This window comes from Chlamydotis macqueenii, chromosome 11, assembly GCF_036417535.1.
Source record: "Chlamydotis macqueenii isolate bChlMac1 chromosome 11, bChlMac1.mat, whole genome shotgun sequence".
In the NCBI taxonomy this organism is placed as follows: domain Eukaryota; kingdom Metazoa; phylum Chordata; class Aves; order Otidiformes; family Otididae; genus Chlamydotis; species Chlamydotis macqueenii.
In genome coordinates, this window is record NC_141566.1 from 4,177,882 (window position 1) to 4,201,711 (window position 23,830).

The window sequence follows — 23,830 nt, forward strand, 5'->3', positions numbered from 1 at the left end:
AGACGGCGCGCGGCGAATCCCGCCTCCCCCCCAGCTCCGCCCGCTGATTGGGCGGTTGAGGCAGGGCCGCCGTTTTCTATTCGCTCTCGCCCTGCTACTCCGCCGCGCTGCCCGGCCGGCTCCCCGCTGCCCTCCCCCTCCCCCTATCGCCCCGCACACCTCAGCGCCCGGGGGCTCCGCCCGCCGCCGGCCGGAGCCCCGCCCTCCCGCCTCCCTCCCGGCGCGCGCCCCCGCCCTCCGCGGGGTCACGTGATGTTTTCGCCGTGGTGCCGCCGAGGCCGCCTGCGTGAGTGCGAGTAGCCGGACGCGGCGCGGCCGGCGGGAGGGCGCGGACGGGGGGGACGGCGGCGGCGGGTGGGCGCGCAGGGCAGGCACCGCCCGCTCCCCATGCGCGGCCCACCGCGGAGGGCTCTTCCCCGGTGAGGGCGGATTCCCGCTGCCCGCCCCGGACCCCTTCCACCGGCGCTCCGGACCCTGCCTGGCCCCTAAGATGGCGAGTGGGATGAATGGCCCGGGCGGCGGCGGCGCGGCGGCCGGGGGCGGCGAGGAGGAGCCGGTCGCCCGCCACACGGGAGGCGGAGCCGTGCCTCAGCAGGAGCCCGACGCGGCGGCGGGCGAAGGGGAACCGGTGGTGGCGGCGACGGGCGAGGGCGGCCGCTGCCCGTCCCCTCAGCCCCACCACCTGCTGCTGCTCCTGCGGCGCTCGCCCAGCGCCTCGCTCTGCCCGGCCCCGGAGGCCGCCCCCGCGGCGGGCCGGGCCGCTCCCGCCGTGGGCCGAGGCGGGCAGCCCCCCCCGGCGGGCCGCGGCGTCCCCCCGCCCGCCGCCGCCGGCGAGGACGTGGTGAAATGCGGGTACCTGCGGAAGCAGAAGCACGGGCACAAGCGCTACTTTGTCCTGAGGGCCGAGAGCCACCTGGCCCCCGCCCGGCTGGAGTACTACGACACCGAGAAGAAGTTCAAGAGCAGCCTGAGGTCGGCGGGGGCCTCCATCTGCTGCCCCCCGCCCAAGCGGGTCATCCCCCTCTACCAGTGCTTCACCGTCAGCCGGCGGGCAGACGCCAAGCACAAGCACATAATCGCCTTGTACACCAAGGACGAGTACTTCGCCATGCTGGCCGAGAACGAAGCCGAGCAGGAGGCCTGGTACCAGGCGATCAGCGAGCTCATGAGCCAGAGCAAGAGGGGTTTCCTGGAGCAGGAGGACCATGCTGATCAGCAAGTGGACGAGGATGATGAGCACTACGGGGCCGCCCTGAGGCCTGGCACCGTCTTCAAGGAGGTGTGGCAGGTCAACGTTAAGCCCAAAGGGTTGGGACAAACAAAAAACCTCACTGGAGTGTATAGGTTGTGCCTCTCCAGCAAGGCCATCCACCTCGTCAAGCTGAACTCAGAGGTCCCCTCTGTCCACTTGCAGCTAATGAACATTCGCCGCTGCGGCCACTCGGAGAACTTCTTCTTCATCGAAGTGGGCAGATCCGCCTCCATTGGACCCGGAGAACTCTGGATGCAAGTGGATGATTCGGTGGTTGCCCAGAATATGCACGAGACTTTTCTGGAGACCATGAAAGCTCTAAAGGCCTTCGCGGAGTTCAGGCCCCGAAGCAAGAGCCAGTCTTCTGGTGGTGGTAGCGGTACCAATCCTATCTCCTTCATCACCACCAGGAGACACTTGGGCAACCTGCCCCCCAGCCAGACGGGCTTGCAGAGAAGATCTAGGACTGAGAGCGTTGCCGGAGGGACTCCTCCTACCACCAAAAGCAGCAACTCCTATCGCTTCAGAACATCCAGCGAAGGAGAAGGAACCATGACTAGACCTTTTAGGTCAGTGACTGGGAGTCTGATCCACCTGAATACTGCGAGGATGAATCTGGGCCGGCAAGAAGGGAGCGGAAGGTATGTGAGAGCCGCTTTCAGCTCATCTTACCACACCAGGTCTGCTTCGCTGCCTGTTTCTCATTTTCCCTCCACTACAAGTCCCATCAGTGTTTCTTCCAGTAGTGGTCATGGCTCTGCTTCAGACATGTTGACCAGGCCTTCTAGTTCATCAGTTTGTGGTTCCCCGAGCGATGGGGGATTTATCTCTTCTGATGAATATGGCTCCAGCCCTGGAGATTTCAGGTACTTTCGGGTCCGGAGTAATACACCGGATTCCCTGGGAAACACACCGCCTATCAGAGAGGAGAACTGTCTGAGCGAGTACATGTCCATGAGTAAGCAGCAGGCAGATGATGGCTCAAGAGATGATTATATGGAGGCTGAAAAGTGTTTCAGGAAAAGAACTTACTCTCTAACAAAACCAACTTCTGTAGCCGTGCAGCAGAAGATGACACAAACTACAGCCTCCTTAGATGAAGATTCTGCAGGAAATCATGGACGTCTGCTTTACTCTGAAACACCAAAACTGAAGGATAACCATGAATTGGAGTACAATGATGCAAACCTTGATTCCATATGTAACCAAAGTAGGAGTAAAGCCAGCGATGATGGGTACATGCCGATGATGCCGGGAGTCGCATCTTCTCTCTCCAGCAACAGCGATTATTTGCCAATGACTCCTAAAAGCATGTCTGTTCCGAAACAGATTAACAACTCGTGGTCACCATCTCAGGTTGACTCCAGAGGATATATGATGATGTTTCCAAAGGCTAGCTCTTCACCTGTACGAAGTCCTTTAACTGGATTTATTTCTAAAGGAAGTAATGAGAAAATCATAAACAATGAGTACATGGATATGTCACCTGGTAATTCGGCTCCAAAGCACCCCGCTGATTCAAATTATATGCATACCGCTTCTGTTTCCAAAAGTTTCAGTTCGTATTTTTCTCTGCCGCGAAGCTTTAAGGCATTATCGGGACAAAACGGTGACCATAGTGAATATGTTCCAATGTCTTCACCTGGAAAACTCTTGTATGGCGGACCAGAAAATGTAAAAGGGGTGGAAAGCGAGACTCTGGCTAATGGCATCTCTAAATCTCCAGTGACGAAAGGTTCGGATGAAGGACTTGTGCAGAACAGGGCTACTCGGCCCACAAGACTCCCGCTAGGCACGAGAGGGAGTAATACTATCCCGAGGATGTACGATCGTACAGTTCCACCTGAGCCAGCGAGTCCCGGTGAATACATAAATATTGATTTTAATGAAAAGGCGAGTAATACGCCATATTCCTTATCTGCAGAAGGATCGCCGTCGTCTCTGGGCTCCAGCAGTGACCACAGACAGTCCCCGCTCTCTGATTACATGAGCGTTGACTTGGATGTACAGTCACCGAAAGCAGCAAAGGAACTGTCCAACTCTCTAACGGATATTTCAATTTATGCAAGTTCCAGTATTCCTAGAAACCAACCAAATCCTGACTACGCTAGGCTTTCATTTGGCACTGCTTGTGTTAGCACCGCAAGTAACAGGACTGATGACTACACGGAGATGACGTTCAACATGGCAGCAACGCCGCCTCGGCCATTTGCCACCGAATCCGACGACGGGGTGAAGATCGAGAGCCCGACTTCCATCGTTAATAGACTGTGCATTGTTGATCGATACGCTGGTAGCAGTAGCTTCTCTGTTCCCAGCTCTGAACCTCCTATGGGACCGAAAGTGATCCGAGCCGATCCTCAAGGCAGGAGGAGACACAGTTCTGAAACGTTCTCTTCTGCCGGGACTGTGACCACCTCCTCCTCTTTCTTTACTGATAGTAGCAAAAGACACAGCTCTGCCTCATTTGACAATGTGTGGTTAAAACAGGATGAAAACATTTCTGATGGTCAGGAAAGCAAAATGTCCAGGGATACCTCAACTGGATTTCAGAATGGCTTAAACTACATCGCTCTGAATTTACGCGATGATCCTATAAGCTGTGAGGCAAGTACTACAGCGCCGACTTGCCATCTCCAAAATGGTACTTCGGGTTTGGACAGTGGAGCTTACGTGAGCATAGATTTCAGCAGATCCGACGGTCTGAAGTGTAACGCTGCGAGAAAAGGTTTGTAACTTTAAAAGCGTTTTCCTTTCGTGCTTGCTAAACTGTAGGAATTAGGTTCTCTACTTAATACCAAAACGTGGTCTTCAAAGTGGGGTAAATGTTTTCATAATCTTCTGTATCACTGTAGTACAACCAGTCTCCTTGTAGCGCAGCATCCTGACCGCTGAACAACAATGAAAGGGGACGTGGTCCTTGGCCGGCTCTTCTAGGCAGTTAGAGGTGTTACCAAACTGCCACTTGCCTTGGCTTTTTATAAAAGATTTTTGCTGGTGTAAACATTAATAGTATTTCGTATTGTGAATTCTTGTCCTCAGGTTATGGTAGCTCTTTTTTTTCCTTCACTTTTGTTTTACTCTTCTTCCCTTGTAACTAGATGACTCTTCATTTTTTTCCTTTTTTTTTTTTTTTTTTTTTTTTTTGTGAACTTGATATTTTGTAACTTGTGTCATGGATAGGGAAAGCTGAAATTTGCTAAATTGGGTTTAGACATCAAAATTTGGGGCTTAGATCTGTTTCTTTTAATAAATGTAGGTGAAATGCATGATTTAGGGTTTTTCATGTGCAAATCTGCCTGCATTTAGTTGAATCTTACATAAACAGAGCTCAGTTTTTTTTCCCTTGAAGGTTTTTGCTCCGTATCCTCTGGAGAAGCCGCTGACTGGGGTGGTAGGGGGTTCCTGAAGCCCATGCCCTCCACCTTCCCCACCTTCTAGTAGCATCTAAGGGCTCAGCTGAGCTGCAGCCCTTCCCTTGGCGTACAGAGGGATCTACCTTGTGCGTAGCAGGTGAGGAAGGCCTGTAGCAGAGGAAGAGCAGGCTCTGAGCGGCGTCTTCCTCACCCGAAACTTCAGAGAGAAGGCTGCTAGCTTGTAAGTGAGCAGTGGTTTGACCCAGCTTAAGGTAACGCAGTTGGAGGTGTTGGGGGTGGGAAGGAAGAATCCGGGGAAGAGGAGGGATGCTCCCGTTCCTATGTTAGGCTCTTTGCTCTCGTGGTAGGAGGCAAAAATAGTAATTAGCTGTTAGTGGCATTATGCATGTCCACTGCCTGAGGAGCAGCGTTTGCGCTGCGACTTGGGCGGTATAATCCTGATTTTGGTGTTAGTGACCCACTGAACTCCTTCCAGTGATTCACCTACGCAGATGGAAAACTGCATGTGTTGGAAACGATGTTTTCCTCTCTCTGCAAATGTGTGTGTAGTCAATAATTGATGACTACTAAGAGGAAATATTTAATCGCTGTTGGACATTGATATTTGTCTACTTCTCTGTCAACAGAGAAAGCAGTAAAGGGGCAGGCTGCTGCTGGCTTTTGCGTTTTTAACTACAATCTTAAACACTGAAATGATAGGGTGTATTTTTTCTAGTTTCACTTTAAAACTAAGTGTCTGAAGGCAGAAGGTATTGCAGGAGCCTAAAATTGTGTAGCCTTTAATAGTGGAAGGTATAAGCCTGACTCAGCTCGCATGCCATTTGAAGTCTGGCAGCACTGCTTGGGGCTGCTCAGAAATGTGTGGTTTGCCTCAGTGGTTTTTTTTCCTCTGCTTTGTTTTGTTGGTTGGAATCAAATTTAGATGTTGAAAGTTGCCAGTCCAAGAAGTGCTTTTTTTTTTTTTTCCAAAGTCAGTCTTTCAGCACTTCAAATTGTCTGCTAAGTCGAAGGCACCCTGATTGCTGTAGCTGATTTCTGTTTGTTGTTGTTTTTGTTTTTCTTCTTAAAAAAGCACCCCCAAAGACAGCAGAATTCCTACTTGATCTTCTTCCCCTCTATGACTAAAACCTGTGTTATAAAGTAAAGCTGCTTGCAAAATGGGGGGGGGGGGGGGGGAAGGTTATTTCCTTTCAGCTGTACCGTAAATATTAAATTTTAAACACATTATCTCTTGAAAAATATTTTAGAAATTGTATTTATGTTAAACATTTTGCTTACTCTTGCTACACCAAAATATCTACAGCCCTGTGCTTGGGGTTTTTCCCTTGTTTATTACAAGTCGTGGAGGGGCAGGACTTAACAGCTGCTGGTTTTTTGCTGTGAATTGAAGTTTTCTGGAAATGAAACATGCATTAAAATGAAGTGAAAGAGACTCTGTGCATAAAAACATGGGGATTGGCAGGAAATTAAGCATGAGAATAGTAAGAGCTTAGGCTGGTGGTTTCTTTCTAGTCCTAAAAAGAAAACAAAGTTATAAAACACTGCTCCAAAACAAGGCCTAGCAGTATAAAGAGAGCATAAAATATTTCTGGTGTACAGTAGGAGGGCAGGTGGGGTGTGGACACTGTTCACTTGTAGGTGGCTCACCGAGGGGTGAACAGATTTTGGAATAGTCCAAACTTAAAGTAGCCTGCCAAACTTGAATAGAGTGTTGTAAATTGGTGGTGCATATCTGTTTCTTAGTCATTACTTAAAAATCTTCATTATAAAGATATCAGTTTTCATTCACATACTGACTCGTGTCTCTGAGCTGCAGCCAGCATAATTTTAGAAGCCTGTATTCCTTAAACAGCTTATCAGCTTCTACTGCAATAAAGCTTTTATTAAAATATTTTAAAAGTTTTTCTATAATCCAGAAAAACACATTCCATTTTGGATAGTGAAAATAAAGCTTCACTCTTAAACCTCTTGTATCCTGAAGAGGTGTAGTATGCCTGTGTGTAATTGATATTTTTAATACTTTTGGAGACTTCTAGCAGAACTGAGCGCTGTCTTTTCTTTCCTTCTGCATCCCACTCTTTCAGTCTCTTTGCCTGAAAAATGCTCTGTGGTTAAATCCATTCCTAAGGAAAATATTTAGCAGATGCGTTTACCCTTTGCTTCCTAGGAAGGAGCTAGCCTGTACTTATTAAATTCTAGCAGGTAGAGAACTTTCTCTCTTCTCCCCAGACTGCAGTTTTACTGGAAGGAAAACACTTCCCAGCCTCAGGTTGTTTGCCTTTTTGTTTTGTTTTTGTTTGCCTAAATGGAATATTGTGTTCTGTGACTCAGCTGCGTTCTCCTGTGGCTGAGGGTGGTGGAGTGATTTCCAATGCATCACTGCCCCCTCATTGTAATTCCCAAACGACTTCTGGTTCAGGTTCACTGATGTGAATCAAACTTTCTTTTTTTTTTTTTTCTTTTTTTTCTTTTTCCCTTCTCCATTCATGACAGGGATGGAGGAGGGGGAGGGCTCTAACTTGAAATGGTAAATAGGCCTGGCTTGTTATTAAGCTTTTATTTTAGATTTAGGCAAATTGAGCTCAGGTTTTATGTTGATAATGATGATAAAAAGAATATAAGGTTCTGATTTTTAATGCTTGAAGTTTAAGGAGGTCATTAGCAAAACAGTTTCATCACGGAATTGTTACACAACATTGAAGCCAGCGGTTTGCAGTTTTGATTACATGGATCTGAGTCATGAAATTTTGTGCTAGGAGTACAGAACACTAAAGCTACTTCAAACAGGGCTTAGCTAATGTATACCTTGTTGTTGGACCTTGTAGAAAGTGGGGAGGGTAATGAGAACGGGGCGGTAATAAACAGCATAATGGGTCCTGGATAATACAAGTTTCTTCAGACTTAATTAGAAATACTAAACTTGCAGAGATACCCTGGACTCCAAAACCAAAATACCCTGGACTCCAAAACCAGACTGTTCAGTGAATGTAATGTTCAGCTGAATATCAACCCACCTAGTTTACACCCACCCTTTAATCTCACCTCTACCTGATACTGTAACACTGTGCTAAGATCTTATTTCAGAAGTTCTCCAAAGTGCGGGATTATAATTTAAGTGTCCCTCACCTTTTTAATCTCCTCCTGTGCCAGGCTGGGCGAGCGTTGTGTACGCTTTGGGGAGCTGAGGGGAAGGAAAACAAGTACAGCTGTGAAGCAAAACTTGTGTTCCCAATTGTCCAGCTCCTTTATGGTAACCTGTGTGTTTCAAACGCAAAATCTTGAAGCATATCACAAACAATATACACGTTGAGAAACTCAGAGGCTGGAAGCTTTAGCTATTACTAATATAGTAAATTACAGTTCATGGGATACCAGGCAAATAACTGCCCCTTTTGGGTTAAGACTAGTGGTTTTTAGAAGTTTGAAGCAAACTGAGGCTCTTCTGTATTGGCAGAATACTTGAGACACGGACACATTTAAAAATAACTTGAAGAGCCCTAGTGAAGCACGTCTGAAAGCTGCTGTGTATTCTACATCTTTGAAGTAATGCTGCGATAGTAATTCATAAAAAAAAAAAAAAAAAAAAAAAAACCAACAAAAGCCAAACCATTTTAATCGTACTGTAACAGATGCCACTTTAACAGCCTTGAGTGACTTACAGCTATGCTTAAAAATACCCAGGGTAACTTTCTCAAGTAGTATATGAGCTGCTGAAGGCAGAACAGATTTTTGCTGTGGGAGTAAGCTAATTATGACATATTTGACCAAGAATCAGTTGGATTTTACTTGTGCTTGAGTGAGAAAATCCGAGACAAGAATGTTCCCCTGCCGCTGAGAGAGAACGCTTACTTGTAGTCAGTGTTGAAATACTTTTGGAAATCAGCTTTCCAGACTTTATTTATTTATTTATTATTACCCTTTTAGTTTCCTCTGTGAAACTTCCCATTTTCCCCTGCTGTCCAGGGCCCCCCGGTTCCCCGTGGCAGGTGGGAGCAGCAGAAGGTGTGCCGCGCTCGCTCAGCCCTTCCAGCGGCTGAGCGGTTCCAGCTCAGGATTACTGGGTGCTTTGTCACCTGGTATTTCTTAGGGAGGTTTTGTGCATCCAGTGGCCTGCTAGCAGTAAGGAGAGTTCAGGTTTGTTTTTTTTTTCTCTGCATACGCTCGTTTTTTTAATGAAAGGATCTTTAATAAGCTTTCTTCATATTGATTGCTGGGGGGAGGGTTTAGACCTTGAGGTTTTGGATGGTACTAAAAGGAGCTTATAGTGCCGTGTTGTACCCTGGTGTATGTTTGTGTGCTCTGTTTGTGGGTCTGTGGTGCTCCCAAAACCACGCTGAATGGTGTCCAGTATGCTGACGGCATTAACAAGCTTGTTTTTCTGATCTGAAGCAGGAAACGCACTCTACAATTTTATTTTAAGTACTGTCGTGATCAAGTGTGGCATTCTCCAACTCAAAGGAAAACGGAGTGATAAAACTGAAAGGCAGGTGAGAAAGAGCCAAGCTTTCTGGAGCCTGGGGAGGTATTATTGCTGCTGTTTTGTCCCAGAAATGTAGCATTATCTTATGACTCATCCTCAAATGGTACGTAATGACTTGGCAAGAGAGCTGTCCTGTGGCCCACCCTGCAAATTTGCTGGTTGACTTTTTTTTTTTTCCGCGTGTAGCTTTTGCATATGAACAACAGTCCGGTGATGAAGCCGCGCTGTTGTGTTACAGGTTAAGGCGACGGCTAGGGGAAGAGGGAAAAGTGTGTTCGGGTTTTAATCGAGCCCCGCATCGCCGTAAAGGTCCCTCAGCTTAGGGACTGTTACGATTTAGTTGAGAACCTTGATCAATAGGGATTTGTGACACACTTGAGGGCAGGGGGAAGACGAAGGTAAATTAGCCTGACTCAAAAGTGTTGCTGAATATCTTACCTGAATGATCTCGAGCACTGCAGTGTCCGGATTTGCGGAGATTTTGCTCCCGGTGTGGCAGTACCCCAAAAGCAGCAGTGTAGCAGACTGTTAGCAAGAATCCTCTGCCCTGGCGAAGTCCTCAGCTGTATCCTAAGGGGCAAAGGTTGCTTATTTCAAACCAGTGTTTTTCTGATAATTGAGCTCTATGGTCAGATGCTGACAATTCACACTGCTTGTGCGTGTGTTTACACGGGTGCGGTGTGCCAGTGGTTTGAGAGTTAAGGGTAAGGTCTAATCTTTTTTAATCTTCTGAGAAGACAGGGTTTTTGAAAGAGGTGGCTTATGCTGAAATTAATGCAGTGAAGGTTTGGCTGTAATTCCAGGCTGATGATACAATTCAATGTGACTCAAGAAAATTGAGAACTTTTAAATTACTACTAAAAGGTGAATAGTGCTTGTGTTCACTATATAGCGTATGTATACTATGAACTTAAATATCAAATTGAATTATTATTTAGGGCATAAAATAGGTAAGAATAGTGTTTCCTTTTTGCTAGGGCATGAAAGGCTCATAAATACCTACTTGGAGAAAGTTTTCCCTTTCAGTAGAACAGGATTTTGTGGAATGACTGAGGATATCAGAATGTTTGTTGTTTTGTTTTCTTTTCTTTTTCTGAAAATCATGGGAAATAATACTAAAAGCTGCACAAGAAACCTAGTAAAATTTGCTTCTAAATTTGAGGCACTGATGAATGATATCCTCCTTCCACAGGGAATAGTGCCATTCTGTTCCCGTACTCGTGCCCAGCCTGCTTGCTTTATTGTCTATGGCTCTTGCTGAACAGCTGAACTTGCAGTATAACTTTTTTTGATGCTGGATAGCCTGAGCTTGAATTTTTTTTAATTTTTTTTTTTTTTCTTTTGGTGGGGAGCTGGTGGTGCTTTTCACACAGAACTTTTAAGCTACCAGGAGTTCTTAATGGCAGTGAAGCAGACACATAATTAGGTAAATGAGAACCTATTGCGTACTAGACCAAGAAGAAATATTACTGTGAGCCACGCGATACCTTCCTTGTATGAAACCCCTGTTTAAGCTGGCATTTCTGTGACTGCTGTGGCACCTTATTGAGCTGAAATGGCCCAGACAAACCAGCGAGTGGTAGAGAAAGGCTTCTTGAGTCTGGGCTCCTTTGCTTTCCTGATCGAAGCAGTCGGAGCCTGTTCGCAGGTAGGGTTTCTGAGGACGTTGTCACAAGTTGGGTGCAGGCAGAACTTCCATCAGCACAGATGAAGGGACAGGCTTTTAAGTTCTGTAAATCTAAACCAATGAAGTTTCTTAAGTCTAAATTAATATGGGTTAGGGGGCCAAAAAGATACTGTTTGCTGTAGGGAATTTTTTCATATTTTAAGTTAGTCTGTTAGAAAAATTTATAAGCTGTTGAGTTTTCAGTAGTAACATCCTTTGAGTTCAGACTTCCAGAATATTTGCTTTTTGTTATGTGAGACGCTTTGGGAGCTATTTGCCATCTATATTTAATCCTGTGGTGTTTTTTTTTGAGTAAGGTGAGTTTGTTTGTTTTTAGAACAAGATGTTTTTAAATTGCAGATTGTGGTGAACAGGAAATCGGTTAGAAATGAATTGAAAAAATGAACAGCTTTGATCTTGAGGTCATTCAGCCAATATTGCGACAGTGAGTCTGTTAATGAAAGCTTGTAGCCCCAGACGTCACCTCTACTTGCAGAACCTGAACAGGTAGGCAGGACGGAGGTCCCCTGTGCGGTGCTGCAGATGTAAATGTGTTGGTCCCTGTCCTGAGGAGCTTACAGTTTAAAAGATGAAACTGAAGAGATGGATGAAACTTAATGTGCTGGGGTGGAGAGTAAGATAAAGATCAAGGCTGCTGCCATTGGCAGAGTGAAGATAAGAGGCAGCCTCGCAGAGAGATAAAAGGCTGCCTGAGAGCCGTTGCGGAGAGGAAGCTGGTGGAGGTGCTTGGAAAGGTATGCACATGGCAGGGAGCGGTGGAAGGTAGCGAGCTATAAATACAATGGTTGTAATGGTTTAAATGACTTGAAAAGGATGAGGTAAATGTCAGAACACTGGCCAGGATATTAATCTCGGTAAGAGGAATGTGGGCCAACATGTATCTCCGAGTTAGGAGCATGTCCCAGTGTTTACTTCTCCCGTTTAGATGTGGAATGTAATGATTTTTTTTTTTTCCTCTTCCTCTCTGTAAGTTAGTCCTCCTGCAGCCATGTGACTGATAGATTTGGCGCAAGCAGGTCTGCAGGAGTGTGTACCGGAGCACAGGATCACCACGTGCAGCATCCCTAGGCTGTTAATGTCGCATGGAGCTGCGTCCTCTGTTCTCTGTGAGACTTTGCTCCAGAAGCAGCTAGGGTGACGGGGCTGCCTTAGCACTACTGCTGGTTCCTCCTTGGTTTTGCAGGGGCTTTTTAGGTGGCACCTCTTGAGATTCAGGCAGTCTTCCAGCATTGGAGAGGAGTCAGCAGTGTGGTTCAGGAGATACAAATCCTAAAAGTGACTATCTGAAGTGTTGGAGCACTTAGAGTCCAGCTCTAAGGGAGGTCTGGATGGCACCCGCTCATCACTGCTGCGGTGCTTTGAGAGCAGCCGGCGGAAGCTGGAGTGCAAAGCGATAGCTTTGAGAGGAGAAAGTTATTTTATGTCTGTGTCGGGAGGTCAGGTTGAACAGACACTGTAGTGGTTGCGGGCGCGTCTGGAAGTGGCGGCAGCAGTGAGGCTTGATCCACTGTTGAGGTTATAAGCGATTGAAATACTGATGTTGACGTGTTCCACAAGGTAAACACTGAACTGGAGTTGCGTGCTGCTGATTAAAACCTGTCTGTGTGTAGGCACAGTTTGATGCTGAGCTCCTGGGCTGCTCCTGGAAGCTGAAGGCCCTATCCTTGGCTCTTGCCCGTGTGCTGCAGTTTGAGACCTTGCTTCACACGTGCCATGCAATCTGAACCCTTCTTCGTCCCCTGCATGAGCCACAGTTTTGGGTATCTTAACGTTAACACAAACTCAAGAATGTAATCATTAGAAAATGTAGAGAAAAATGTGTTCCGCTGCTGTGTGTGGTAGCAGATAGTGGCTGATAGCAAAGATAATTTTTTTCTTTTTTTGTGCAAGCATGCATGGGCAAAAGGTATGGCTGAGGAGGGTGTAGCTTCGTGGGTATGTGGCCATGTAGCAGCTTTTTGCCTTTGACAGTCATTTATGGTGATAGAGGTGAAAGAAAAAAGGTGGTGCTGAATGCTTTCCAGCATCCATGGCTGAAGTCCTTGGGAGGAGCAAAGGGATGAATTAGAACATGTGAAACTTTCTGTAGAAAGGGAAGACTTTCCGTAGAAAGGAAATACCAGGAAAGGTGATTTGAAGGGTGGGGAGCTCTTTCATTAGTCATGAGTGACACTGTCCTTTCTCTTAGTTGTATTTGTGAGAATAGTTTTGCTCACTCAAACCAGAGACCTGTGCCTGCAAGCCGACACCACCCAGGAGAGGAAGAGCAGGGCAGGCGTGTATGATACTTCCCCACAAACATACACCCAGGCTCTGTGTGTGTGTGGTTTTTTTTTTTTTCTTTTCTTTTTCAGCTTGGGGGATTTCCTGAGCCTGATGTAGTTTGTCTGTTTTATAATCCTTTATGGATCTTTAATCCAAGTACTTTTCCAGTCTCTCTTTGATCCTGTGCAAACTCCTGCCCGCAGCAGCCTGCGATCAGAGTCAGCGCGCGCTGCCTGCAGACCCCTCTCGGGCTGTTTTGAACCCTGCTCCGTTCTGGCTTTGCTGGGCAGCCCCTGGTTTGTGTATTGGAAGAGATAACGAACCCTATCTCTTCTCTCCATGCCACTTAGGATTGTGTGGATGCTGTATCCTCCTCTGCCATGCACTTAGCCAGTGTGCTGTCAGTGGCTTCCCGTCCTGCACACAGCAGGGACCTGCGATACAATTTTTAATTTTTTTTTTTTTTTTTAATTTCCCGATACATCCTAATACTTCTCTGCAGGCTGAAGGGTCCCTGTTACCTGTCTGTTCCTCACTGGGAAGCTGTTTCACACCTTTCCTAAGTTCTTCTGCACTATTCTAGACACTTCTCCAGTTATTCCAAATCCTTTCTGAAGGAGGGAACCAGACCTGTGCGTGCTGTTTGGCGCTGTTACTTGACGTGGCTGTTTTCTTTCCTGTTTGTTTCCTTACAGTTTTTAATGTCCAGTTTGCGGCAAGAGCACAAGCAGGAAATATATCCTTCCCTCTTGGCACTTCAGGGCTCCCAACCTTTGTCACGAGAGCAGAGCGAGCTGTAGCAGGTGGTATTGTCAGCAGCCACACAAACAAGATTGATTTTTTTTTTTTTTTTTCCCCCCACTAAAATTTACCTATGTTTTCTGCTGTTTCAGAGGTTAGTCATAGTATCTTACACGCTTGTCATGACAGTGCTTTTGAAAAAGCAAACTTTTTTCATTCTTCTGCAACATGAAAATTTGAAATTTCAAACTTCTATGTGTTTTTAAGTGGAGATAGCTTAATTTTTGATACTGTCTTGCTATATTGTAATAGAAGCTTAGCTTAAAAAAAAGGGAACAACAAAACAACCAGCCAAAAAACCAAACACCCCCCAACAACTTCTCAAGCTGTCTGGTGCAGTTTGAGTTGGTGGTAGGGTCCTGCCAAAACTGCCAGCAAGTTTCCCAGTTCTAGGAATAGTATCAGTAAAAGAGATTAAATTAGGGAGCGTGCATAAGGCCTTCCTAGAAACACCACTACTGTTTATTGAAACAGAAAAAGAAGGCGCTGTTGCAAAAGATAAGGCATTTCTGCGAAGGGAATAAAAATGATCTTAAAGCATGGGAGAGGTTTTTTAGCTCATGTAGTTGCCAAGCACTAAGAATAGCGGAACCACGTTTTGAGTGAACAACTGTGGATAAAGGTTATTTGTGAGAGTAACTATCTTCTAAATTTTGGAAATGCGACTTGAGGAGGAATCTAATTTACTGGGGTCTGTTGTTACCAGTCGCTGTGTTTAAATAGTTTGTCTGATGAAAAGTGGGTCATGTAACAGATTTTTTAAAAAAAAAAAAAACCCAAATCTTGCCTTTTTAAAATTTTTTTTTGCTTGTGGGAAGGTCACTAAAAATTATAGGTACCCAATATATTCATTAGCTCAACGCAAACATCATTAGTTTGTTGTTGAATGAAGAAAGTACATGAAATATGTGTTTAATGGTAAGCACGTAGTTGAACCCATTTCCCAAATGAGGATCTTTCTGTGTCAGGGCCTTGTTTGCGTTACCCAGGTACAGTAACTGCCTGTGCGACGGCCTCCGTAAATGGGTCACTTTTTCTGATTTGTGTTTGTAGACTTGGTGTCTGCGCGTGCAAATTAAGAAGGAATTTTGCTTTTCTCAAATAACACCGCTTGCCTCTAGCAAGGTCTACAGCTATGCCATTAAAATAAGAACTCGAAGAAATAGGACAATGACAGAGGAGAGTAACTATGTATTTAGTAAGATTTGGGGCAAAAAATAATTCTCACTAATTTGTGAAGAATGTATTTGGGCAGATTGCCTCCCTCCCCCTGACCTCATGCCGCGCGGAAGGCTTGAAGTGTAATACCCTGCCGTGCCCCTGCCCCGTCCCGGTGCTGTGAACAAAATGCCTTTGGAGGCACGCGTTGTGTCCTGAGGTTGTGCTGGGATTTGGTGCTTTCCCAAACAACAGGAATATTGTGCACAAGGAAATCTGGGGCTGTTCGGCTGCTTTTGATCTACGTAAGTCAGATTAATTCCCATTTCCCCCTAACCTGAAGTTCAGGAAGCGGAGAACCTCAGTAGTGCTCTCCAGAAAGCATTAAGCTGTCTTAGTCTTTGACATGGAGATTTTAATCATTTAATTATCTTAAATTAATATCTTCTGTAAGCAAAAGGTTTTATCCTTTTAGGAATCAGTTGCAGAGTTATGTCAATGAAAGCCTTTCCTGTAAAAACAGATACTGTTTAGGATGGATTTATTTGGGAGAATTAGGGTATGCCTGCTGTGTTCTGAAAACCTCTTGGTTTGTTTCAAAGCAGCCTGGCTTGGGTGGCCATACCTCAGGGGCGGGAACTGGAGTGTAAATTGGATAGATTCTCATCTGATACATTTTCAAATGGAACACCCTGGGTTTGCGATCTCATGAATTAAAACTAATCTAATCCTCTGTCCCTAATTTTTATGAAACTATAGATTGTTTTTTGCATAAAAAACTTGCAGAGTGCTTTCCCAGTGTGTTCCTTAATTTTAAACGAAACATTTTTGAGCCATGGCATAGTGCCATCCCGTTTTAAATATCTGCCCACTTCGTTTCTCTTCTGCCCTTGCGATCCTTTTCCTCTGATTGTTCCTCAGAAAGATTTGGACAGCTGTGTGTTGTTTTATAGTCTGATCCCATCTTAAACTGATTAATTTAAATACAATTGTGTAATGAGGAGAACGTTGTTTTAATTTTCTAAACTTTGCTTATGTATTTTGAGAGGTGATCTGTGACAATGTTTGAATGCTTTCTGGACTTGTTTTCCATATGAAACGTTCATAGGAAGTTGAATTTCTGGTGTTCTCAATATTCCGAAGCAGTAGAGCTCCATTTGGAATAAAGGCTGAAGCTTTTTGTGTAGGATCTGTTAACGGAGCTGAGGTTTGAATAAACAGAGAAGCCCAGGGTAGGGTGCTGTGAAAACTATGTAGAATAGCGTGTTTCTAGGCTGCTTCAAAAGTGCAGGGTTTTTTTTGAGTTCAGGTTTTTGCTGCTTGTTTTGTTGTAATGATCAGTTATTAGTTTGGTGTTTTTGTTTGGTTTTTTTTTTTTTTTGGTAGACTGAGCAGATTTTCTTGGAAGAGCTTGTGACAGTCCAGGAACAGCAGTGTGTTTACACTGCGAGTGAAAGTTATCTTCGAACTCATCAAGTCTGATCCGGCCACTGAGTTTTATTTGGTGGCACTGCTGTTTTGTAGGACTCCAAGGGACTTCCCAGCTAGTTCATGTCTCCTAGTCTGTTTTCCTTTTAGAAGAGTTGTTTCATCCATTTCTCTGCCAGCTTCCTGTACTGCTCAATCAGTGCTGAGTCAAACACGTTTGTATGGTGTCTGTAATGCAGTGCTAGTCTGGTTTTTATTGTTGATCAGCAGTTCTCATATTTGTACTGTTAACGTAGAAGATTGTTGGCTGCTGAATCTTACATTATGAGGACTGAAATAGGACCTTCCAGCTTCACAGAGCTGTGTTGTTTTCTTGGAGCACTTCATGTCCTCCATTAGTTTGCCTTCACCCCCTGGCTGGTCAAATGGTGGAGGAAGATCGGGTGTGGGAGAGAAGAGCCACCATGGAGCTTAGCGCGTGAGCACTCTTGCAACCTTGCTAAATAAACCCACGTCGCTTCCTAGGCGCTGTCTGGTGAGGAACCGCAGAGGTGGAAATCCACAGATCAGCTCCGGGTATCGGCAGCACAACAGACACCGGCCTTGTTCTTGCTTGCACTAAACCCATTTTCCCCATCTTTGACTAACAGCTCCTCTTGCAGTGTACGTGCACGTGCGGCGCTTTCGCACAGCGGGGCGGAGGTGCCTCTCTAAACATCAGCGCTCTGCCGACGCAGAGGTTCTGCTCGCTCCCTGCAGGCAGCCGGAGCCCTGCGATGGGGGACGAGGTGAGGCGCGTGGTGCGGATGGAGGATGTGCCGGGGGAAGCTACATCAGCTGGAGCTCCGGCCGCTTCATGGTTCAGGAATCAGTATCAGGGATTGTGGCTGTGACTGTGGAAGCTGTCCCTGGAGACCCCGCTCACCCCTGGACGCAGGCTCCGCTGATCGTGACGCGGGATTTCTTTGATGCTTGGAGGTTGGTGGTGGGTGACCCATGGGCTGTTCTGGCTGTGGTGTGTGCCACCCTCTCAAATGGTGGAGACTGCAGCCACCTTGTGAGGGGGATCTTGCCAGACCTAAGTCTCATCTTAGATTTCAGAGGGATTTTTTTTTTTGTGGTCAAGTTTCACAAGTTTCTTTTTGCCTTTTCTATCCGATACTGATACATGTATTCACATGCGCACATATATATATTTATTTATATATATATTAAAATGATATCTGTGTATGTATATATATATAAAAATGCCTGTTGCTCTTTTTTAGAGAAGAGCTGATGGCTCAGGGCATCAGCCAGCTGTACTGCTCCAACTGCGATATTGAAATTTTCAGCTTTAACAAGGGGATTAGAGAAGTGGTGACAACCAATAACTCCAGGCCTGAAAGACTCAGGGTTTATGAAACTATTATCAGCTTGTAGGTAATGTTTATGTGAAACTCCCTTGTGTTTATTTACAGCTCCCACAATTCTATTTTAGCTTAAAAACTAAGAGGAAACACGCTGAGGCGTAGTTTATAATCACAGGGAGAAGGGGGGACAAGTTAATGAGGTTTTGTTTAAAAAGCACAGAGTTTTGGGAAGGGAGGACGCTGCAGGGAGGTCCTCAGCTTGCCCGTACGCTGGTATAAACCTCTATTTGGAATCCATAAGCTGTCGTGAAGCTTACTTGAGGATACTTTCTGCTGGTTTCTTACAAATTACTGTGTTAGTCTGGGCTGCGATTACAATTACCTGGTGAGCTTGCTCTAGAACTGGTTATCTTGCTGCCTTCCCAGTGATGCCAGGCTTGTTCGAAGAATCACAGTTCTGAGTTCAGCAGGTCTTTTCCTTTCCCCCTTCAAGTAGCTTAAAAGTTTCTGAAAGTTTTCAGAAAGTTCTAGGTGTAAACGCTGAGTTCTGACACAAGGGGTTCTCAGATTGACACTACTGGGCCTTTGCTCTCCAAAATGTTTTGGGGATGTGCTTGGAGAGATTAGAATAACTTGTCAAACAGCTTTCAGGTGTGCCTTGTGTCTTAGGCGTGGAGGAAAAATGCCCTGACAAAAGCAGAGGCAGTTTTTGAAGTTCCTTTTATGTAAGCGTACAGGTCCACAGCAAGGAAGGGGTGGGAGGGATGCTGGTAAATGTTAATTTTTACTGAATATTCCTTTAATAAAGAAGCTATAACTGTTTTAAGTTTGACTTGCATGCATGGTTGAGGTGTGATTCACTGCAGGCTGTGGTGCACATTTTCATCCTTCGGTCCTACAACAAAATGATATTCTTCTAAAGAGGAAAACTATTTCAAAAATAATAGCTTTGCTCAGCTCTTGTGAAAACAAAGCCCTCGCTAACTGCATCACGCTCTGTGTGTAGCAAGCAATAGCTTTCTGCAGTGATCTTATGATGTCTGTGAAATCTTACAAACGGACTCTTGCGTTGCGGGTGTATTTTGGCTAACTCTGCCTTGAATTGTGGAAAACCAAGTTACTGTATTTTTGCAATCACTACGTATTTGAAAAATGAAACTCGGCAGCCCAGACCTTGGTGTGGGTTGTGTAGGGATGACAGAGTTTTCCCTGAAGTGGAGGGACCCCTCAGTACTCTGCGCCGCTCCTCCGTCTCTGGAGCGGCGGGCAGCCCTTGCCGAGCGCCGGGGCTGTCCCGGTGGCAGAGGTAGGGGCAGGGCAGCTGAGCTTTGGCCATTTTTTCTTTCTTTTTCTTCTGAAGGGATGGTATTTTTAGCTTGACGGAAATCAGGACTTCTTCAACTGAGGGTGGGGTTTGTGTGCGTGCGTGCTTCGTGATTAGTTATGTAAGTAAACATACAGGTTTGTGTTACTCTGCATAATGCTTGCCTGTTCGTTAGGCGGTCACGTTTTCCTCAGCCGGTTCCCGTGGTGGAGGCAGTGAAGCTCTGTGCTTTCTTAGCAGTGAGATTTAACTGATGTCCTTGTGACTTCATAGAAGAGCACGGGCAGGATTAAGCTCCGAAAACCCTTTCATTCCAGCGGGCCATGCTGCCGGCTCCGTGCTTCATAGTGAAGTATTCCCCGTACTGCAGTTCTCAGCGCATGTCCCCCAGAGATGTACCTCAAACCTTGACGAGAAGGTGTCCCAAGCCACCCGACTGGCAGCGGACAGTGCCCTCAGCCTTGGCTGAGAAGACAAAAATGTTGAAAGAGGATGGTCTGTCAGGATTGGGAGAGCATGTAACCCAACGGTTCCGCTGACGCTGCCCCTCCAGACCGAACATGCGTGTTCACAGTGGCTCTGTTGGGAGTGCGAGGGGTTTTGGAGTGACCTGGAAGGTGACATTTTGCACATTCCTCAGTTTGTGTTCATGCTGCCGCAGAAAATGTTCACATCTCCTTCCTCAGTTTTTCCTGTCTCAGGACCTTTAGAGTCACTCTCGCCTTGGCATCTGCACAGGTGATTGTAGAGCTGGCGTTCTGCTTCGAGGTCATCTTCTCTCTTATTTCTATTTCTGCCTTGTCACTGTATCTTCCTGTAATACAAGATTATATTTTTTCCCCTAATTTTACCAAACTTTTTTTGTATTTTGCCTTTTCCAGTGAGTTTGAAGCCACTGGTTTTTGCTGACAGCAGCGAAGGTTGCTGTCTGCCGTAGCTGCGTGCACACCACTGTGTGGTGCCTTCTGGCGAGACTTTCTTGAAAAAGGGAAAACTATACTCTGAGATATTTCTTGTTATAACTACATTAGGCTTTTTCCTGGAAGACTGAGGACAGGGCGCACAGCTGCCATGACTTGCCGCTCCTGGTTTGGAGCCGGAGTTGCAGGGAGCGTTCACGTTGCAGTTCTGTAGCTGCTGTGGATGGGAGCGGTCGCCACAACCTGAGTTACCCCTGGGTGAGCAGAGCTGGCTGCGCTCATCCTGCGCCGCGTGCCGCGCAACAGCCTCTGCCGTGCCGTCGCCCGCCGTGGTGAGAGGATGGAGATCTCATCAAACGAAATATCGATAGTGAAATAGGTGATGAGGAGCCGTAAACTTGGATGCTGGTGGCTGCCCGAGCTCGTGGCCGGCGTGCACGTGTCAGCTCTGTGGCTGCAGCGGCTCTTCGGCGCTCGCTTCCGACTTTGTGGTGCTTCCCGATGGCTCAGGATTTGTGAGTGTGGGACCATCTGGTAGTGTCCGGTCCCCCTGAGGGACCAGTGTTCTGTGTTCGGCAGCGGTCGCTCCTGCAGTGGATGAGCTCTGTGTATTCTCCTCACTAGAATCACTTTTTCCAATATAACTTGCATTTAAAATGTCACTTACTTTTTTTTTTCTTTTTTTTTTTCCTCTTCCCCTTCCCTCCTTTCTAGACTGACTGCATTGCCATGGAAACCATTGTTGGAAGAGAAGACTTTTCTGCTGGTAACTCCAGAAACTGTGTGGTGCTTTTGGAAGCAAAGCTCAGCTCCAGCCGGCTACTTTCATTTCCACCAGCACGGACATAGACACACGTCCCTTTTAATTAATTTTTTCATAGACATCAGCTCTCTACAGTTGAATTAATTTGAATTGAGGTTTTTTTCATAGCTGTGCTTTGGTGATGGAATTTGGTCTTTCATGTCATACCTATTTGGGAGGCAGTGTGGATGCTGACAGGAGATCCCGGTACGCCCCTTTCTTCCTCCTGCCTCTCCCGTTAATTTTTTTTTTTAATTTATATTCTGAGAAGTCAAAGCTGGTTTCTGATTGTCTGCTTAACATGGGTTTTGCTTCTCTGGTACATTAACAAGTGGTTAGCTTAAAACTTGTACTGTTTAGAAATATTTTGGCAGTTCAGGATTTTTTTTGGGTGGCTGCGCGGAAGGAGGGAGAGGTCCACGTTGGCTTGAGGGGTGAACCTGTGGGACGGACCAGGTCTGAGAAGGAGAGACCTCTTCTGCCTTTTTTTTTTCCTTAAGGTTTTGCTTTTATGGTACAAGAGGTATTTCTTGATCATAGGCTAGAATATTTTAAATCAAATGTCTGTCAGAGCTTAAACTGAATTTTTTTTTTTTTCCTCAGAATTTTGGTGTGTACAAAGTAGGATTAATGGGCTGGTTGTCTTGTAGATTGTTTTTGTTCTTACCCTCAAGATACTTGTTGATAGATACGAATTGTGTAAAATGAGGTTTTTGTTCATGCATTCAAACGGAGAACTGCAGGGTCGTATCCAGCATTTGTGACTTCTGCATCATGTTTGTCAGCTGTAGCGTTTTAAAGGGGAACCACCCTAATTGATCTTACTTTCAACCGAAGCCCCATTTTTAATTTGGGACTATTTTTGTGTTTTTTTTTTTTTTTTTTTTTTTTTTCCTGGCGTAATGGGGGAAAAAAAAAAGTAAAATGTTGGCTCATCAGTTGTCTTTATCCCGCTTACAGAAATGTGAACAATGACTATTTGACATTTTTAAATTAAGCCCTGATTTTTCTACAACTTAAGTGCTTCACTCTTGTACTGAATTATTTTTTTTTGGCTTGAAATGAATTTAGGTTTTTAACACCGCTATGAACTTAAAGAGCGTGACACTAGTCGTGGGTACATGCGATGTAAGATAAAAGGCACTGACGATTGCTGAAGGGTTTGGAAGTGGTACGCAAATCCTCGTGCTGTACTGCACCACACAGCTGGAAATCCTCCACATTGTATATTGTACAACGCATCTGTCGGGCTGCCTCGCCTCCGACCACAACCTTCCCGTCGCGCCTGCGGCCTGTCTAACAGATCAGGCGCTGTCAGCTTGCGTTTTTCAGTGATGTGTACCCAAATCTATTTTTGAGTAGTATTAAAACGTACATGTCACTAAAACATGAAGATTTATTTTTTTTTTTTAAACATGGTACCAATCAGTTTACGCAGTGTCTGGCGACAGGAAAACCTGTTGCTATAGGGTTTAAAAGCACAGACTTGTTTTTGATTCTGGAAGAGAAATTTAAGTTGGTACAATTACTTGTTGCTGCTAAACACACACTAATTAAAAATCCGACCACTCTCACAGACCACGACACTGTCTTGCCATACAGCTTCTGTTTGGTCTCGTAAATTAATAATGCAATATGTAGACGGCTTTTTATAAAGCTTTACATCTTTTCTAAGAAATCAAAATTTGGATGAGCTAGTTCTAAACATTTAATGTGAAAGGAAAAGGTTGTTTTGCAGAAATTTATTACATACTTATTTCATATTAGATCCCTGAGGCTGCCATTGTACAATATACAGCACTGATTTAATAAATGCTGAATAAATAAGTAAATGGGTAACCTCAAGTTTAGTGGTACAAATACTAATAGGTACGGCATAATAAATATGCAATCTTTTTGAATCTCTTAGTTTACAGCAACTAATTTATTCAGTATTGTGCTGGAAGAATATTTTCAGATGATGTAAAACATATCACTCTATATGCTACCTTCCAGCTACCCGTTTATGCTGCTGTATAGTACAAAAATACCAATGATAGAACAATGTTTGTCCTGTAAATTTAATTTGATATTGGACAGTTATTGTCTGTACAAACTAAAACATATATGGTTGAAACTGTTCATTATATTTGCTATTTCTGCTTCACAGATCTGTTTTAAAGTTGAGCTGATTGATCTGGCTTTGTCTTCCATTGTAAATATTGTTCTGTTGTTTTCTTTGTAAAACACATCGCGTTGGCGGTTCTGGGAGACTGGCTTGAAGCTCTGTATAGTGTTTATATTTATCTGACTTGGCTTTCCATAGAGCTACTTGCAGTAAATACGTGTTCATGTAGCTCCGTGTCTGCGTTTCATTTCTAAACGAACTTTGGGCTTTTTTCCTGTCAGAAGTGCGTTTCCTCCTGCTGCGGCTGCTTTCTTCCTAAAGTGGTTTTGTCACCCCGTGTCCCTGAAGGTTTGGAGGAGCTTTTAGCGTGTTTCAGGGGAGTGATTCCCAGCCTGTACAGCTGTCTCTGCCACTTAGTGTAAAAGGTAACACCCAGAAGTTTTCTTACTCATCGATTTGTAGTGCTGGGGAACAGCAGAGTTTCTGAATGAAAGGAATTACCGGTGCCTGATACTTTATTTTTCTGCTTTAAATGCAGGAGAGCGCGGCAATTTTTTGTTCGTAACTTTGTCCATGACTGAGCGTGGAAGTTTCATGATTAAAAAAAAGTCCTGGAAGGGATTTTTAGGAGTGTAGAGTCAAATAGGTTCCTGTCTTTGGAGTTCAGGGTGTGAGGGAACAAGGATGGCTTGCTGTTGTCAGTTTTGTAGCAATACTTCGGTTTGCTACGTGCTAAATAAGGGCTCAGTTCTGTAAAACCAGGCCCCTTACGGATACCTCATAATTGCAGGTAATGCGCCCACTTGTAGAAACAACTGAAGTTGGAAAATCTCAGCAAACTGTAGTGCTGTTTCAGATTCCTTACTGATGTGAAGGA

At 45.3% G+C, this 23,830-nt stretch overlaps 1 protein-coding gene across 4 annotated transcripts; it reads left to right on the plus strand.

The window, feature by feature from the left end:
* The first annotated feature begins 323 nt into the window (after positions 1-323).
* Positions 324-23,181, plus strand: IRS4 (insulin receptor substrate 4). Of its 4 annotated transcripts, XM_086756337.1 has the most exons (3): positions 324-3,980; positions 19,442-19,741; positions 20,759-23,181. In XM_086756337.1, the coding sequence occupies exons 1-2, from the start codon at positions 491-493 to the stop codon at positions 19,591-19,593; spliced, it is 3,642 nt and encodes a 1,213-aa protein (XP_086612463.1). In that variant the 5' UTR covers positions 324-490; the 3' UTR covers positions 19,594-19,741; positions 20,759-23,181. The 4 variants fall into 4 exon arrangements, 1 of the variants encoding a protein (XP_086612463.1); XR_015259697.1 differs by lacking the exons at positions 324-3,980; positions 19,442-19,741 and adding an exon at positions 11,148-11,282; XR_015259696.1 differs by lacking the exons at positions 324-3,980; positions 19,442-19,741 and adding an exon at positions 11,483-11,530.
* The last annotated feature ends 649 nt before the right edge of the window (positions 23,182-23,830 follow it).

Coding starts and splice junctions, on each gene's coding strand:
- IRS4 (XM_086756337.1), top strand. CDS start 491: ATGGCGAGTGGGATGAATGGCCCGGGCGGCGGCGGCGCGGCGGCCGGG. Junction 3,981..19,441: donor GTGTAACGCTGCGAGAAAAG/GTTTGTAACTTT, acceptor CTTTCATTCCAG/CGGGCCATGCTGCCGGCTCC.